The sequence below is a fragment of the Plasmodium cynomolgi genome, chromosome 14 (genome assembly GCF_000321355.1).
Source record: "Plasmodium cynomolgi strain B DNA, chromosome 14, whole genome shotgun sequence".
Lineage (NCBI taxonomy): Eukaryota > Apicomplexa > Aconoidasida > Haemosporida > Plasmodiidae > Plasmodium > Plasmodium cynomolgi.
In genome coordinates, this window is record NC_020407.1 from 643868 (window position 1) to 661637 (window position 17770).

Consider the following 17770-nt stretch of genomic DNA (forward strand, 5'->3'; position numbering starts at 1 on the left):
CTTTGGTGAAAATTTCTGCTTTTCCCCCTCTGAGCGAATGTGTGGCTAGCTCCTTTTTCTCCTCAACACTTTGCGACGAAAGCGACAGTTGAAAGAAGAAGCGAGCCACTTGGAAAACGTTACAAAAATGTGCTTTCATATAAAATTAATTAGTGCTCATTTTAATACCCCTTTGGAACTCCTTAAATGACACAGAAAAGAAAAATCTTTCGACACATTGGAATAGGGTTAAAAGGAGGCCACACGTAGTGCTCATTTTGTACGCTTCTTCTCCCATAGGGAGTTACCCCTCTCCTGCGTTTTTTTTTTTTTTTTTTTTTTTTTTTGGCAAACGCTTCGAAAAGGAAGCTGCAGTAGGATTAACGCCCACTCCTTTACGATTCTACGGATGTACCAAGTACCCAAAATTTTCAACTTAAAATGTGATCAGTGAAAATTAATTATGTATTATAATGCGTCACACCGGATGGTTTAAATAAAAAAAAAAAAAAAAAAAAGGGGGAGGAGGGACACATCCCAACAGTGTAGAATTATAAATGTAGAGAATACGTGGCGAAAATAAACATGAAAAGTTGTAAAAAGGGTGGGCGAACATGTGCTCCACCGTTCTGCGGTTTCCTCGGGAGACAGGCCTTTTCGAATGAGAGGTTTTTCTCACCATGTGTGTCGATCAGGCACGAGTGGCTATGCAGAATTTGTTGGAAGGGCTTCCTCCACCGCGGCAGTGTGTGTGGGTGTTTCTGCGTACGGAAAAATGTGCCCCCGTTGCGCTCCAGTTTATCCCCAATTCAAGCTGAACGGGTGTGAAATTTACACAACGGAGACTGCGACTGCAACGTAGACTGCAACGGAGAATGCGACTGCAACCGCGACCGCGCCCTCCACTGGGGTGCCCCCCAAATCTGTGAAGCTTCGCTACCCCCGCGCATCTACCTCTTAAAAGAAAAGCATCACTGATCGAGCACCTTCCTGTATCCATTCAACTCAAACACTTTAATGACGTCTCTAATTGCTTCACTGTTGTTTAAGCCTTTTATGCCATGCTTTGAAAACACCATACAGAGATCATTCGACAAACTGTTAATCCCACTCTCAGCATCGGTGAAATTAAATTCTGGGTTCAGGTCAGGGTTATTCTTGAGTAAGTTTTTTAGTAAAGCTTCATCTAAGGAAAAAGGGTCCAAAGGGATGAGGAAAAAGTACAAATGAAATGCACGTAAAAAGGGGGGGGAAAAATGCACCTAAAGGGGGACTCACATATGGATTCTCCATACTACGGGAACTTTGCCATATAAGGAGGAACACCTCTGTGAGCATATATCCACGTATGAAGAGTCTCCACACCAACACGTATGTTCAAGTGCAGATGGGGCGAGTTGTACCTTCCTTCTTAAAGTATATGGACTCATCGGCCGTTCTATTTCCATCTAAGAATTTTACGCCGGCAAATTTCTTCCTACACATGTACTTTATTTTAATGGTAACATTGTCATTTAGTTTATTTTTGACAAAAACTTTTCTGGCGAGTGCAGGTACCATTATAATCTCGTGTGCTTCTCGAATGCTTGGGAGACCGGCGGGGTGCGATGAATGCAAACTGGTGGCCAAAAATGGGAAATGAGCAACGATTGCCAAAAATGGGTTAGGCTGACCACAAATGGGAAATGAGAAACGATTGCCAAAAATGGGTTAGGCTGACCACAAATGAGAAATGAGAAACGATTGCCAAAAATGGGTTAGGCTGACCACAAATGAGAAACGCTCGCCGTAAATGAGAAACACTGGCTACAAACACGAAATGCTCACCACAAATGACATATGCGATGTGTTGAAGGCCGAACGCCAAACACCAAGCACCAAAGCGCGAACCAAATAGGGAATTCTATTTTTCCGCCTCTCAACTTAAACACATTAGACGATGCAAATCTGGAATTGCTTTCGAAAGGAAGTTTTTAACTTGTTCCAAATTTAAGAAAGAAAAGAAAAATTTACATGCGCATTTCGCGACAAAAAAAAAAAAAAAAAGCTTAATTTTTGGGAAAAAGTTTTTTTTTTTTTTTTACTTACAAACTATGAAAAAAAATTGGGAGATGCACAGATAAAGCATTTTTCATATCTGTCAAGGAAAAAATTGCCTACGTTGGTGTACGCCCTTTATGGAAGAATCGAATCCATCACAGGAATTGTAAGCTGGTTCTTTTCCCATGCAGGTGTAGCAATTGATTTTTAATCGCTTGACACGGTGGAGCTTAACCAAATTTGCGTCATATCATCTTCCACCTCTTTTATTATTTTATTTTATATATTTTTTTTTTCCCATTGCTGGCACAAAACAGATCCATCTTTTGTCGCCATACGACCCCACTATGCTATGCCTCCATTTCACCAGTTCGGAAAAATGTTTTTAAAAATCACAGGAAAAAATTAAAGTTTTTCAAAAGCTATAATACAAAAACATGTTTTTATATGGGATACAGTTCAGGGCAAAATTCGGGGGAGACGCGTTTGAAACATTCCACGAATATGCGCATATGTGTACGTGTATTCATGGAGATGTGCTTATGCCAAACATACCTGTGCATGCATTCGCGTAGGTATTTGTGTATGTGTACTTGCGTACCTGCTATGAGCGCACATAGGCATACATGGGAACGAAAACTGCGCGAAACACTGTACATGTCGTCGCGCGGAGAAAAAACACACTAGACGATGGTTTTTATTTCGAAAAAGGACTTTATGTAGAATATATGAATTATGGTTAACACAATTAGCAGTATTATTTGTACTTCTGACCACAGAATTAATTTCGAATTCATTTTTTCGTTAAATTGCTTGTACAAGTCTGTCGTCTCCATCATTTTTTCTTGCTCTTCAAGGACTTCAAAAAACTAACAACAGGGAAGGGGGAATGAGAAGTGATAATAACGTGATTGCCAAAAAAAGGGAAAAACAAATGTTACATGTTTATGTAGACGCACACATAAAAATGAAGAAAAAAAATAAACATGCACACACAATGGTGTACAAAAAAGGAAGAAGAAAAAAAAAAAAAAATGAACAAGTCAGGTAAAAAAAATGCTTAAGTAATTTCAAATTTGCCTTACTTGTTCATACAACTGGGATGCTTCGTTATTTATTTTTTGTACATCATCTGCTGTACCCAACTCCGCGTCGACAGCATCGTGGCTTTCTTTCACCCTCAAAGTAAACATTACTGTTATTTCTGCTTTTTTCTTGTTCTCGTAGCAGAAGGAATAGGTGCCAGCCTTTGCAACCTTCATTTTGTGATTTGTTCAGGTGAAAAGGGGAAAAATAAATTAACACGAAAGTTGTTCTTGTATATCAAATGTGTATACGTACATCCGTACACACACAAGTGGGCACGTATATGAATATCTCTCCCCTCGTGGACACACTTTTGCACTCTGCTCCGCCTACCAAACGGATGCAAACAGCACAGTAAAACGTTTTCAAAATGAATAATCATTTGAAACTTTCCGTGCTTTCGATTTACTCACCTTTATCTCGAACTTGTCCTGTACATTATTCGACTTGAAAATTTTCTCCCTTTTTTTGTCATTTGCGTTGACTATGTACATTAAACACAATGCGTTCTTGTCGATTATTTCATACGACCTGATAGAGGCGGGGGGGTAATGGTGGGCGCGCTCACGTGTCTACCATCGAGTATGATATCTTAAGTAGGATTATACTTGCATATGTCTACCACTGTATACATGTGTGATTACGTGTGTACCATCACACATATATATGCCCACGCCACGCCTCGGTTGGACAGGCGAAAAAAAAATTCAGCCCTCGCGCCTACCCAACAATGACGTTATTTTTGTCAACTCGGAAGTGAAGGCAATCCTTCTCCAGAGGACCTACGATAAAGTGGGTGCAGCGCGCTACGAGCGATAGCAACACCAGCAGGAGTAACACAGCAACAGGGCTTTTCAAAAAGGCCATTTTTTCACTTCACGTGCTTGTCTTGTCACATACGCGCACATGTGTGTATACATGCACATATGAATAGAATAGGTATGTATATATATATGTACATATATATATGTTCGTGTGTATGCACGTATGGGGGCTCCCACGCCTGCGCGATGGCACCCTAATTCCCGTGGCTCCTGTTTCAATTCCCCTAAGAGGTGTGTACCCCCCAAATGTGCGTGTGCGCATACGTATGCACCCGCGCCTTCCACGCTGCTGCTGCGATAAAGGGGTGAACTGAATTTAGCTATGCCCCTAATAAATCCCAGTGCCTTCCTTTACAAACGCGCAAACAAACGTGATCGTGCGTAACCACACATAAACTAGCTGTGTTGAAAAAAAAAGAAAATCTCACTCAAAAAGTGAATACACGAACAAGCAGCACAAACTGGTCAAAAAAAAAAAAAAAAAAAAAACAAACAAAAGTCAACTAATTTTATGATTAACTGATTGGCAGACTACCCAGTGACAATGCTGCACTTGCATTCGTCATGCGTTCCTGCGAAGTATGTAACGCATTTTTACAAAATAGAAAAAAAAAAAAAAAAAATGTTACACTGTAATGGTACATGTGAGGGGGCATTAAAATGAAAGTCCGCGAGAAACGGTGAAACAGAGAACTTTTTATGTGAACATCGGCGCGGCGGATTTGCACGGCAGTTTATTTAGCCTGAGATGCGCATTCATTTATTATGTAGCTTTTCCCCCGATACAGTTTAACGCAGTAGCATAGGGCAAGCGCGTTGTGCACCCCCGAACTGTGGGGAATGGAATACCCTCATACGCTCATACGTTCATTCGCCCTTTCGCCTGCTAGCTGCCCCAGAATGACCAGTTAGTACTACCATGCATCCGTGGCGCCCATCCCGGACCTGCGTGGTAGCCACGTTGGCACACCGGTGCAAGTCGGTCAAGGGGCAACGCGAAGCACGCATAGGGAACCACTTTTCAAAAATGAAGAAAAATGCAACAGGAAAAGTAAGGCAAAACGAACATAGCAAATATAGTATAGCAAAGAAAAGCGCAGCATAGCAAAGCGCAGCATAGCAAACCAAATTAACATAAAATGAAACGGAGCGCGCAACGGTGAAGCAGCGAAAGAACCCCCGCGGAGAACCCACGACAACGGCTTTCCACAGCAGAAGATCCACCGCAACTGCAACTTCTCTACAAAGCGAAGCACGCATGTGCATACCTCAGCCATATGCATACCTCACCCATGTGCATACCTCACCCATGTGCATACCTCACCCATATGCATACCTGACTCACGTGCATACCTCACCCATATGCATACCTGACTCACGTGCATACCAAAGCGAGACCAATAACCCTGCAAGATGAAGCAACGAATGAATGTGGCCCTGAAAAGGTGGTACTCATCAGAAAGGAAGAAGAACGTGAACCCACTAATCCTCATTTCGAACAACCAAAATATACATTTTAATTTATCCCTAGAAAATTTCCTACTAAATAATTACAGCGATTTGTTGAAACACTTAAATGTGAATACAATTGAAAAGTATGATGACCCTGTTTTGTTTTTATGGAGAAACAACAGATCGATTATAATCGGAAAGAATCAAAACATTTGGAGTGAATGCAATTTAGAAAATATAAAAGAAGATAATGTCATTGTGGCTCGTCGATTCACAGGAGGAGGAGCAGTATACCATGATTTACAAAATCTTTGTTTCACTTTTTTGAATAATACTCTAAATACAGATAACAATTTTTCCATAATTTCAAAAACTTTGAAAAAGCACTTTGCCATTGATGCACAAAAGCAAGGAAGAAATGACATAATTGTAAATGATCGAAAATGCTCAGGTTCTGCATTTAAGAAAATAAAAAATGTGTTTCTACACCACGGGACTATAATGGTGAACCTAGAGAAGGACGTTTTAAAAAGATATTTAACTCCGGATAAGATCAAATATATAAAACATGGAGTGTCTAGTGTCAATGCGCGGACCATAAACTTGAAGGAGATAAATCCGAACATTACTTGCCAGAATTTATGCTGCGCGCTGATTAAGGAATTTCAAGCGTTTTACAAAAATGGGGTGTCCAACGAGGAGGGAGAAGCGAACCACGCTGCTACGCTAAATGTAGAAGACTACACTGGTGGGGACAAGGGTGCCACTCCATCCGAACAGTCGCACACGAATCTCAGCGGGAACCTCAACGAAAGGGAAAAGAACCTAGACAATTTAATCGACAACTCGTCACCCATTTCAAACCATTTTAATATCCATTACATAGACACAAATGAAAGCATTACGAAAAATCCAGAATTTCTAAAATATTTTAATCTGCTCAAGGATTGGGATTGGTGCTATGGGAAAACTCCCAAGTTTCAAAACCGACTATGTAAACAATTCAATTTTGGAAAGTTCGAAGTTTTTTTTAACGTATCGAATGGGATGATTAAAGATGGAAATATTTTTTCTGACTGCCTTGACGTCAACTTAGTGGAACAGTTAAAATTTATTTTTAACAACGATGTTAAGTATTCGAAGGACAGCGTTGCTTCTTTTTTACGCGATTTGCAAGTGGAGAATAAGGACACCCTGGCGGAAATTACCGAGTGGATTTTGCAGGAACTTTGAGAGGTGAATCTCGTTCGCGCTGGGGTGTGCTTTGTGACGTGCGCACGGAAAGCAAAGCTGTGCTTTTGTGAGGCTTCTTTTTTGCCCAAGAGTCAGCATCACCCACGGGGTGTGTCTTAGTGGGGCCCATCGTGCCCCCGTCCCGCATTATTACACATATGAACAGTGAGCATGTGGTACTCTGCCGCCAGCAGATCCCTCCCTCCGATTTAATCAACCGCAGCGTATTTATTCCACCTAGTTTGACATTATACTGTAAACTACACCCCTCCTCCTGCTCCCTACATACGCTTGCGCGCAAAGGCGAGTTACAAAAAAAAAAAAATGCGCGCACATTTATTCGTGCACGTGTTTGTAACTTATCATATACGAATTAAAAAAGCTAAGTACAAAAAAAAAAAAAAAAATCGTAAACATTAAAAAGAAGCAGTGGGGGAATGGCGTTTTGGTTAAAAACGGCAAGTGCATGTGAATGGCCCGACGAGCGCTTCGCGCGCATTCCATACCACCACCGCTGTCGCCGTTGCTACTGCTACTGCTGCTGCTACACTTATGCTGCGTGCTTCCGCCTCCGACGCGATGGGCCTTTCGTTTCCGCCCACATGGGAAAATTCCATGTCAAGTATATGTATTTATTTATACATTTATGTGCATTTTCCATTGCGACCTGTGAGCCCCCCACGGGAAACCCGCCTGACTTTCCCCTAGCCTTTCACCTCCCTTTTTTTTTGGGCCTTCCCCTTCTTTTTTTCCCGGCATTTTTCTCAACCGCGTGCGCGTCTTCCCCAGGGGCGTCATTGTCATCGACCGTTTCATTCGTGACATTCGCCTCGCTCGTCTCGTTCGTCACATTCGCCTCGTTCGTCTCGTTCGTCACATTCGCCTCGTTCGCCTCGTTCGCCTCGTTCGTCACATTCGCTTCATCCATTTCGATCGTCTCGTTCGTCTCGTTCGCTTCGTTCGTTTCGTTCGTCACGTTCACTTCATCCAATTCGATCGTCTCGTTCGTCTCGTTTGGCTCCCCTGCCCCATCCGCGCCATGCGCCTCGTTCGCCTCGTTCTCCTCGCGCGCCTCCCTACATTTCAAGTCCTCATCGCCGGTGCTCTCCGGGTAAAATTCATCGCTGCTTTTACTCTCCCCTCCAGGGCAGGTATTACCTTTTTGGAAGGTGTTCACTTCGGAGTCGTTACTGGTGCTTTTCTTGGGGGTGCCCTGCGTGTCTTCTTCTTTCTCCTCACTGTAGTGGCTTCCACTGGGGGATTTCTTTCCCGCCACGTCTTCCTCGTCTTCCTCGTTTTCCTTGTCCTTCTCGTTTTCCTCGTCTTCCAAGTCTTCCTCGTTTTCCTCGTCTTTCTCGTCTTTCTCGTTTTCCTTGTCCTTCTCGTTTTCCTCGCCTGCCTCGCCTTCTTCTTCTGCCTCGCCTGCCTCACCCGCGTGGTCCACCGCGTCCTTCGCTACCGCCGCTTCTCCCTCTCCCCTGTTGCGTCTGCGCAGAATTTCCTTCAAGTTTTGAAACTGGCGCAGCCAAGGCTCTTCCTCAAAGTCCACCTCATAATTCGATTCCTTAATAGCGTCGATTTTTTTTCTAATAAAATTTTCAGTCTCCTTTTGCAGCATTTCTGTTTTGGAGTTAAATTTAAAAGGACACCAAAAAATTGTTGGCTGGCAATTCGTACTAATAAAATTTTTCATTTTCTCGTAATGATTAATTAAATTTAATTTCATCAATTTTGCTTCATCTGTTTTTATGTGAGAGTCTACAGTTTTTATTTCCTTAATGTGTGTAATTATTTTTTTTTCTATATCATCAAGTTGGTGTTTTTCAAATTTTTTTTTTTCTTCCTGTAATTTCTGTTCCACTCTTTTATTTTGCATTTGTTGCCTGATAACCGTTTCGTTGCTTTTTTCTTGTTCCAGGGCATCCTTCGCTTTTTTCAGGTGCTCAAATAGCCCCACTTGCAGAAGCCTCCTGTTTCTCGTCACAGTCGTCTCATCTTCCTCTAGCTTGGGCTGCAAAAAAGTTGGTGCAAGGAAAGCGTTTATTCTTACGTAGCCAGCAACCGATGGATGTGCATGCAAGCTATGGGCGGTCTACGCTTATACGCACAAGCCCTCCCACTGCCTTCTTAACTTACCCGCTTCTCTACCCTGAATTCGGGAAAGTACTCCTAAAAATGGAGCGGAAAAATGGCAAAAATCGGAACAATGTCAAAAAAAAGCATAAAGTTGCATAAAATTGCAAAAAATTGCAAAACGTGGCGCAGCCGATGCGTTGGCCAGGTGACATTTTTCTTTAACGCTTTGTAGGGCTGGCTGAGGGGAGAGAGGTTCCACCTCAGAATAGGAAGGTTGGTTCCCCCCAATTTTTGCAGAGCCGTGGGAAGTTTGTCTTTCCTCGATGGAACCCCATGCCAACATGGAGAAATGAGTTGTTCCAAAAGGGTGCGCGAAAAACACCACACCAAATGTGCGCGCTTACCAAGTTCTCCCCGAAGAATCCCCGCTTCTGTCTTTCCCTTCTGTTAAGCTCCTCCTTGTCATCTTAAAAAAAAAAAAATATACCAAAATGGGAACAGCAAGAACAACATAGGACAATATGAAAACGAGTTAATCCGCCAAAGCTGCAGATGGGAACAAATTCCGAACGAACAAACTGAGGGGGGGAAGATCCCCTGGAGTGGTGGTGGCACGTTTTTTCAGGAAAATCCCCCCCTCCCTCAGCTTTGCTATGCCGTACATACCTGAGCACAGGTACGACAACCTATTCAGGTAGTTCAAAATTTTCGTTTTAATGGCATCTCTCTCCAAGTAGTTTTTTTTTATCGTTAACTTCAGTTTATCTTCCTCCGATAAATAGCTTTTCATCATAATGCTGAAGTATGTACTTTCCTCCTTTTATCGTTAAGGCATATTTCTGAGTCCCCTTGGGAATAAAATGTGGCGCCTAGCCTCTACTGGAATATTTTTATATATCAATAATTTTTTTGTATGACCAAGTCAGGTGATTTTCTTCTCCCCTCTTTAATGTAGCTATAATCATCCGTTAATCGTTCTTTCGCACGCGTACGTAACATGTATAAACATTGTGCAGAAGCATAAAAAGCGCTTCTTACCATCTCCCTCTCAACTTGTTTGCGCTTTTTCAGCTTATTTAAAAATTTGGAATGGCCAGATTTTCCAAAATTTATTCCTCGATATCGTTTCCCTATTCCTATCCTTATTCCTATTCCTCTTCTTTTTTTTTTTTTTTTTCAAAATGGTTTCCGCGTGGGTGTACTATCACGCCAGGGCAAGGAAAAAAAAAGAACGTACATGAACATATGCGCACATGCGCCTGCGAGAGCCTATGGCCTGGGGACAACATCCGGGGGAATTCTCTCATATACACGGGAGTATATCCTTCCCACTTCGTCATTTGGTTACTTGGCCACTTCGTCATTTGGCTACTTCGCCACTTCGTCATTTTTTTCCATGTCTGTAATTTTGTTTTCCCCCCCAAACCAAACCGCTCTACCTCCGCTGTTTTGCTTCCACGTCGGGGCCCCTTCGTTCATGGGAAGACCCAAAATCAGTCAGCCAAAACGACTGTGCCCATCAAAATGACGAAGGGAAAATTAACCAACAGCGGAGAACTCATTTACTGAGGGGCATTGAACAAATTGTAAGTGTGACCCCATGCGGGATTAATTTTTTTTTTTTCCCCCCTTCAATTTAGTTATTCCACCGTGAAGTGTAATCGGGGACATCCACTTCGTAGCTCCCACTCAGTGCGTATTTTTTTCCAGCTGAGAAAAACGTCGCGCAAAAGGACAAAATCTGTGCCAAATAATACCATACCTTTACAATTGAAAACAACGCACAATTTTTTTTTGGCGGCGAAACGGGGGAGAAGGACAAAGCACAGCGAGCTGCACATGTTCCCTATTTTTTTTTTTTTTTTTTTTTTTCTCGCTTTTGCCGCATGTAGGACTTAAAAAGAAAAAGAAGTTTTATACTTAAAAAGGAAAAAAAAAAAAAAAAGGCGGTATATGTGGAGGGGGACACGGGCACGTACAGAGTGAGAAAAAAATTACGTTCAGCGAGATTTTTTTTCCTCACATAGAAAAGAATCGGTTTCCCCGACCTGTCCTCAAGCAGCACTTTGTACTTTGCTCTATCTGTTTCGTTTCAAAATTATTGCTCTCAATTTTGCCGTACGATTACTACCTTTCTTTTTTCGCCTCACAATTAATGCTTCTCATCTTTGCCTTACACCTTTTCGCTGTTCTGCGGCGCGCAGGGCCATCACCCAAGGGGTGCATCGGACACGTACGCCCACGGCACTGCACACCCCGCACGCACGCCCACGCTACTTCACACCGCGCACGTACTTCCACCCCACGTGCTTCCACCCCACGTGCTTCCACCCCACGTACTTCCACCACACTTCACACCCCATCGGCCCCAGTTTCTATCTCGGGTATGTCCCTTTTGTCCAGTATGGTGACTAGGCTCTCCCTGCACATTTGCTCCTCCTTTAACGTCTTCGTGTTATTCAAGCACTTGCCACCATATATCAGTATCTGATTCTCTTCTTTTATTTGCAAAAATTTCTCTACTTGTTTGTGCAGCAGGTCGACTGAATCCATGTGGCTGAGTTCGATGCACTGCGTGGGAAAATTGCATCGAGGAAAAGGGAGAAGCCGATGTGTGTTAAGTTAAGGTGGCGACTCAGAACATGTTCATGTAGTACCGCAGGAATTTGTATTAACGAGTGACCCCGCGATATATTCTGCACAACCGAGTAACCCCAACTTACATGCACCTTCCCGGACTTCTGATGGAATAAATAAATCAAATAAGGCAGCGGTGCAGGTTCAGGCAAAATGTAGATAATTTCACCTGAACAAATTTTATAGTGTGCAAAGGTTTTATCAAGATCCATTAGTTGGTTTCTAATTTGGTATAGAAAACCATCCTGTTCATTAAGGATCCCATTCCGTGTAAGGACATCCCGAATTGTCTCATCTTCTTCATACTCCACTTTTTTTACAAAATTATTTGAACCCTTTATGTAAACTACGTTTGCTTCTTCGTTACTACTGTGTTCGCATATCTCCGTAAGGTCCTCCATTACTGGGGTGGAAGCTTCTTCTCCGATGGTGTTGAGCATCTCGGCCGGGGGGCAAGCATAAACGCATGCAGAGGGATGTGGGTAAAGGTACACACGCGAATGACGCCTTGGTATTTCCGTTGGTGGGAACTGGGAATACCGCGTCCCTTTGGATAATCTGCCCTCAAAAACAGACGCACCGCTGCTGGGGGGAAAAGGTGAAGCAAAAGGGAAGCAAAAAGGGAAGCAAAATGAACCCTTTTTTATTACCACTCAGTCGCACAAACGTGTGGTCAAAGCAAAGTGCACCACACGGTGCGGTTATGTGGTTATGCGGTTATGCCGTTACAGCGAGGCGACAACGGTGGGCCCACTTTTCCCGCGCCCTCAAAATGAAGATGTTCTAAAATGCATCTCATTAAAATGCCAACCCTCTCGACGTACTCCCTTTCACGGCACGTCTACTCTTAAGTGATTAGTTTGTAAAGGAAGAAAAATAAATAATGCGATGTGTTGCATATGGTGCTTCCGACGTGTTGCAGATGGTGCTTTCGACGTGTTGTAGATGGTGCTTTCGACGTGTTTCAGATGGTACTTCCCACGTGTTTCAGATGGTACTTCCCACGTGTTTCAGATGGTGCTTTCGACGTATTGCATATGATGCTTTCCCATCAATCTTAACTCTGCATAGCTGTGTAGTTCCTGTTCTGTACACCATGCAAGAGTTAAAAAAAGGAAATCATGCTCCCCACTCGTTGTGCTACTTGCATGTGCATCTTCGAAATTCCTACACATTTTTTTTTTCTTTTTATTTTGCAGCCGTTTGGGGGTTCTCCCGGGGGGATATTTATAATAGGGGCCAAATAAGCATATCTGAAAGAAGGGTTTAACGGGTTTAGATCACGGTAAAAAGGGAACCACCCAGGAAAGGCACAAGAAGAGTGGCACTCAGAGTGGCAATCACAGCGGCAATAGGAGCAGCGAGGAGGTCCGCTCCACGATCCGCTTTGCGATTCATTTTACGATTCATTTTACGATCCGCTTTACGATTCATTTTACGATCTGCTTCACGATCCGCTTTACGATCCTCATGACGGACGAACCGTGTACCGTGGCGCTGGGATTTTTTTAGCGCCCCCTTGCCTTTCTACGCACGGGGCCACGCTCTACGTAGGGCCACATGCCATGCCACGGTGCATCACATATAGTGGCATCTTTTTTTTTTTTTTGTCACTTTTAAAATTCACTGCATCGAACCTGGCGTTGTTTTTGATGTGTCCTCCTTGGGGGGTTTCACAGCAAAGACGCGCAAAATAGCAAAGGGGGAAGCGTCGAAGTGGGCAAAATGAAAAGGAAAAAAATTCCGTGGAGCCCACTAGCCGACGTTGTCGCTCCCCATATTTTGATAAATACACTTGAAATTATCATCGCAACGGGAAGTGATATTTATTTTTCTTTTTTTGTGAGTTCAAAAAAAAAAAAAAAATATAGGTGCACATACCCTTACACATTTTATGCATATGCATATGCAAATGGCAAATACGAGGAGGGGAGGCCAAAGCGCATTGCATTTTGAACAAATTGCAGAGTTTTTTTTTTTTTTTTTTTTTAACTCATTTTAAATTTTCTATGAAGAGGGGAAAAAAAAAAAAAAAAAAATTTAACCAAAAAAAGGAAACTTTTCACCATTTTGAGGAATCCCTTTTCCAGCCGAATTGCATTACTAAATGTTTCTCACGAGTGGAGGGCTCCCCCCTTTTTTTTTTTATCATATGAAATGTGTGAAGGAAGTAGCATGAATTGGGGATACTTTTAAAGGAGAGAAATGAATGAAGAAGGCACGCACATGTGGCATTCCTTGCGTCCCTTTTTTGTTCACAAATCAAGACAAGGGAAAAGTTACATTGGGAAGTAAGTTTAGTGGGATGTTCTTCCTATAAGTTTCGTCATGTCTTCATCGATTTTCCACTACTTGTGCGAAAATGAAACTGTCCTTTTCCATGCGTTAGCGGCCATCACTCCGCCGCAAAGCATATGAAAGTCACACAGCTGAAAAGTCAAACTGAGACAACAGGTAAAAAGAAGAGTAAATATGCTCACATGATAAATAACGGAGTGACCAGCGTAAAGTGTCATCCCATGAAATGGGGACATCTCAACTTATCACCTTTGCTGGTTCGCTACATTCTCCCACCTCGCGTGGGGTTAAGTACTCTTTCGATCATCTTAGACCGATTTGCTGGCTTGCACGATTAAAAAAAAAAAAAAACTCTGCAACGGGAATGGCTAGTCGTAATATAAATGGCTAGCCATGACAATTGTTTTTTTTTGTGAAGATATGCTAAACGGGTAAGTTGCATTTGCACCATGTGGTCATCAACTCGAGGGCAGAACAGAGAGTCAGGGTTATTTTTATTTTCTCAAAAAAAAGCGGTAAAAATTGGCCTACCATTTTGTGAAACAATCGCGTGTAAGATGGTTCGACGCGTTTTGTTCGCTAAAATAAAAGTGGGAAAGATAAAAAAAAAAAAAAATTGTGGAGAACAGTCCCCCCGGTTTAAATGGGTACCCCTCCGTTGGCACAAACAGCGTTCCCAAAATTGTTCCCTTCTTTTTGTCAACCGAGTGAAAGGAAGGAATCGCTCACATTGCCCTTTCGCTGGGGAAGGAGAAGGAAAAAATAAAAAAAAGCAAAAAAGCAAAAAAAGCAAAATAAACAAAAAAGCAAAAAAGCAAAATAAACAAAATAAACAAAATAAACGCATTGCTGCACAAAGGCGTAACTGTAGAAACGAGTGCGCCATACGTACCACGAGAGGCAGATCACTCCAACAGATTGCTCGGAAAACATAAAATGATGTATACTATGGCATAGCAAAGCTAACTTCAAAACGCATTTGTTCGAGACGAAATCAAACGAACGTGTGCGGATTTTTATTCACAAAATGCACAAGTCAAAAAATATCGAAAATAAGGTTCGTCCAAAAAGGAGCAAATTATGAGTTGCCGTCATGTGCAAACACAAGCTACTTTTCCGTTCCGCTTTTGTACGACCTCTCCCCCGAGAGAAGAATCCTCTCCAACGTATGCACATATGTCACCCCCTTTTTTTATGACCCCCAATAGACCATCTTAGTCGAAGAGGTTGTCCGAGATTTTGATAAAAATGAAGTTTTCGAGGAGATAACCGCCAAGTTTACCTGGGAGCAAGGTACAAAAAGGAAGTGGCACCGCTGTGTGTAGAAGTTTTGTGTCGAAGCTGCGTATCGAAGCTGCGTATCGAAGCTGCGTGTCGAGCCAGTTGCGTGCCCCCCATTTGGACCTCTACACGCGGCGCCAATTCACCCACTTTACAGACGTTGAGCGATCATGGAACCTGCTGGTGGAAAACAACGGCATTCTGCAACACGTGAGTCAAGAAAACTTGGAAGAAAAATGCAAACAAAAATATAAAAAGAATCAAGTCTGCGCTTTGAGGAAAGGAATATTCAGGTTCGTCCTGCGTGTCTGTACGAGGGGTGGGGGGTTATTTTTTAGCTCGCCACAGATTGGTGGGTCCGTTTGGCATGGACTCGTCGGAATTGTCTCTCCCCATGGGAACATACGTAATAAGGTACCTTTCTACATATATGAGTGCATACGTTTATTGTCCATCCCCCCACAGGCATATAATCATTTTGTTCGACATGTCCAGCAGCATGAAAGAGAGGGACTTCAAGCCTGACCGGATAAACGTTGTCCTCGAGAGTGTGGAGGTAAAAGCGACGTGGTGACACCTCATGGGGAGAGAGAAACCCCCCGTCTGTGTGTTTTTCACCTCAGAATGGCGCGCATGATCAGATGGTCGCATGATCGCATGATCGCATAATAACATGATCACATCCTCACATCCTCACATGAACAGTATGGGGATAAAAATAAGTTGAGGATAAAAATAAGCGTACTGTCTCACTCGTGATGTGCCACATCTCTCATAAACTCTTTCTCCTTTTCCCCCCTGGTAGAGCTTCCTGACCAATTTCTTCTTCAAAAATCCGGTGGGGCACGTCGGAGTTGTGGCCCTGAAAAACAGCTCCGCCAAATTAATCCAGCCCCTGACGTCCAACATGGATGATATTATGAAGGCACTACTAAAGGAGAGGAGTATGGGTCTGCAGGGATCTCCCTCTCTACAGCAGGGACTTGAAATTGCACACGATTTGTTGATAGACATTCCACTTTACGGAACGAAAGAAATTTTAATAATATATGGGTCGATAAGAACATGTGATAAAAAAAATATTCTAAATATTCTAAACCTAATAGTTAAAAATAACATGCATGTAAACTGCGTGTCGATTGCTCCAGAAATGCATATACTTAAACACATATGTGAGGAGACAAATGGGGCATACAAAATCTGCATGACGAAGAATGCACTGTTGAACGAAATGAACAATGTCACGGAGACCCCTCTGTGGATGAGTGGAATGGAACCACAACTTATTCATATATGCTTTCCTGTAAAGAAAAAAATTAGCACACAAATTATGTGTTCCTGTCATAATCAATTAAACACCGATACTTATATATGCAACTTTTGCAACAGTTACACCTGTAAGATACCATCCAAATGTAAAGTCTGTGGGATGCATTTAATTTCGATGCATGATTTGTCTCACATTACGAACAACCTTCAAGGTTCTCCGCTTTTTCTTGAAATTAAGAATGAGAAGGATGGGCCTAGTGTATGTGTTTCGTGCAATAAGAGGCTCTACGATAAGGTGTCCCAATGCTCCAAGTGCAAAAATATTTTCTGTCTCGGTTGCGATTTGTACATTCATGAAGATTTGAATCAGTGTCCCTTCTGTTTGATTCTCGATACGTGAGTTGTGCTTACTGGCGGTTGATTGGAGCAGGAGAGCGGCCAACAGAGCGGCGAACAGAGTGGCCAAGAGAGCGGTCAACAGAGTAACGCAACAGAACGACCAACTGAGCGGCCAACAGAGCGGTCAACAGAGTGGCCCAAGTCCCCAACCAAGCGGCGGGAAATGCCTAGTCAAGCGCAGCGGTAACCTGCACGGTACACACTCCCCGACCGAAACTCTATTTGTTATCCGTACCCGCACAGGAAGCAGAATCAATGGGGAAGATATGTCATAAACCATTTCTCAGTAGGGTTCACCAACTAAGAACTGAAAAATCATGCAGTACACATATACATCGGTGTCCCCTATCATTGATTACATATGCGTAGAGGCAGCCTATCTATGTGCATGCACCTGTTTAAAACTGTTTTTCCTTTTTTTTTTTTCGTGACCCCTCACGGTGATACATCCCGTTTTATATTTCCTATTTGTTCCATTTTTTATCATATGTTACACTGATGCTAACGATTAGCTATTACCATTATAGTTGTCACCATTTATCGTTTGCCTTTTTTTTTTTTTTTTGCGGCGCGACCATCAACTGAGAATAAGTAAAATCTCCCCCCCCTTGTTTCAACACAGCTAGCCACATTGAGCATTATGAAAAGAACACATATTATGCACCCATGGTAGGAAAAAACGGGACAGGCGAAAAAAATATTATCACTAACGAGACAACCCCCCGAAGGACGCACAGCTACAGTTTCACATGAACGGTGTTTTTCGAACCTTCCCGTAACATCATGGTGTGTGCCAAAAAAGTTAAGTCATCATTATGGTGAACTAATGGAATATTTCTTCTCATTAAAAGGGGATGTGTGTGTGTGTGTGTGCTTACGATTCCCTTCATATTTAGTTTATTAAAAAAAGGGAAAATGACAAAGGTAGCGGTGGGTGGAAGAAGCCCTAAATTTTATTTTCTCCGCGAGGAGTCTGTGTGTCATCGATGATCGCAATCCATTTGGAGATATTCCTTCCACTGAAACGTTTGTAGGAAAAGGGATTAGCAGTGGAGTTATCAAATGTTATCATTTTTTTTCTGTGACGAATGTGTGAATGGTCACACCGTCACGAGTCACTGCCGGTGAAAGTGCCACTCTTGGGGAAGCACACAAACTACAGTTGCATATTTTTGTAGAAAAAAAAAAAAAAAACG

The 17770-nt window shown here is 42.6% G+C and overlaps 6 protein-coding genes across 6 annotated transcripts; 2 read left to right on the top strand and 4 right to left on the bottom strand.

The window, feature by feature from the left end:
• Positions 1 to 950: 950 nt before the first annotated feature.
• PCYB_142380 (hypothetical protein) lies at positions 951 to 1539 on the bottom strand (the record flags this gene model as incomplete). Its single annotated transcript, XM_004224709.1, has 2 exons — positions 951 to 1165; positions 1383 to 1539. The coding sequence occupies 2 exons, from the start codon at positions 1537 to 1539 to the stop codon at positions 951 to 953; spliced, it is 372 nt and encodes a 123-aa protein (XP_004224757.1).
• A 1166-nt stretch (positions 1540 to 2705) lies between these two features.
• On the bottom strand, positions 2706 to 3972 carry PCYB_142390 (cop-coated vesicle membrane protein p24 precursor; the record flags this gene model as incomplete). Its single annotated transcript, XM_004224710.1, has 4 exons — positions 2706 to 2888; positions 3105 to 3275; positions 3519 to 3636; positions 3830 to 3972. Coding segments are annotated over 4 exons (615 nt in total), but the record flags the coding sequence as incomplete, so codon positions are not given.
• Positions 3973 to 5348: 1376 nt separating this feature from the next.
• Positions 5349 to 6614, top strand: PCYB_142400 (lipoate-protein ligase; the record flags this gene model as incomplete). The annotated part of the gene is made up of 1 exon (XM_004224711.1): positions 5349 to 6614. Exon 1 carries the CDS (start codon positions 5355 to 5357, stop codon positions 6612 to 6614), a length of 1260 nt encoding a protein of 419 aa, XP_004224759.1. The 5' UTR covers positions 5349 to 5354.
• A 1945-nt stretch (positions 6615 to 8559) lies between these two features.
• PCYB_142410 (hypothetical protein) lies at positions 8560 to 9751 on the bottom strand. Its single transcript, XM_004224712.1, has 3 exons — positions 9357 to 9751; positions 9095 to 9156; positions 8560 to 8783 (listed from the first exon to the last, which is right to left on the bottom strand). The coding sequence occupies exons 1-3, from the start codon at positions 9481 to 9483 to the stop codon at positions 8742 to 8744; spliced, it is 231 nt and encodes a 76-aa protein (XP_004224760.1). The 5' UTR covers positions 9484 to 9751; the 3' UTR covers positions 8560 to 8741.
• Positions 9752 to 11042: 1291 nt separating this feature from the next.
• PCYB_142420 (ubiquitin-like protein) lies at positions 11043 to 11767 on the bottom strand (the record flags this gene model as incomplete). The annotated part of the gene is made up of 2 exons (XM_004224713.1): positions 11043 to 11261; positions 11414 to 11767. The coding sequence occupies 2 exons, from the start codon at positions 11765 to 11767 to the stop codon at positions 11043 to 11045; spliced, it is 573 nt and encodes a 190-aa protein (XP_004224761.1).
• A 2885-nt stretch (positions 11768 to 14652) lies between these two features.
• On the top strand, positions 14653 to 16575 carry PCYB_142430 (transcription factor; the record flags this gene model as incomplete). The annotated part of the gene is made up of 5 exons (XM_004224714.1): positions 14653 to 14682; positions 14834 to 14918; positions 15064 to 15199; positions 15372 to 15462; positions 15712 to 16575. The coding sequence occupies 5 exons, from the start codon at positions 14653 to 14655 to the stop codon at positions 16573 to 16575; spliced, it is 1206 nt and encodes a 401-aa protein (XP_004224762.1).
• Between the last annotated feature and the right edge of the window lie 1195 nt (positions 16576 to 17770).

What these genes read in the sequence shown, in the direction of transcription:
- PCYB_142410 (XM_004224712.1), bottom strand. Translation starts at nt 9,483, where the DNA reads ATGATGAAAAGCTATTTATCGGAGGAAGATAAACTGAAGTTAACGATA. An exon ending in GTTGTCGTACCTGTGCTCAG is followed by an intron (nt 9,157 to 9,356) that starts GTATGTACGGCA and finishes TTTTTTTTTAAG; the next exon opens with ATGACAAGGAGGAGCTTAAC. An exon ending in GATTCTTCGGGGAGAACTTG is followed by an intron (nt 8,784 to 9,094) that starts GTAAGCGCGCAC and finishes CTCCATTTTTAG; the next exon opens with GAGTACTTTCCCGAATTCAG.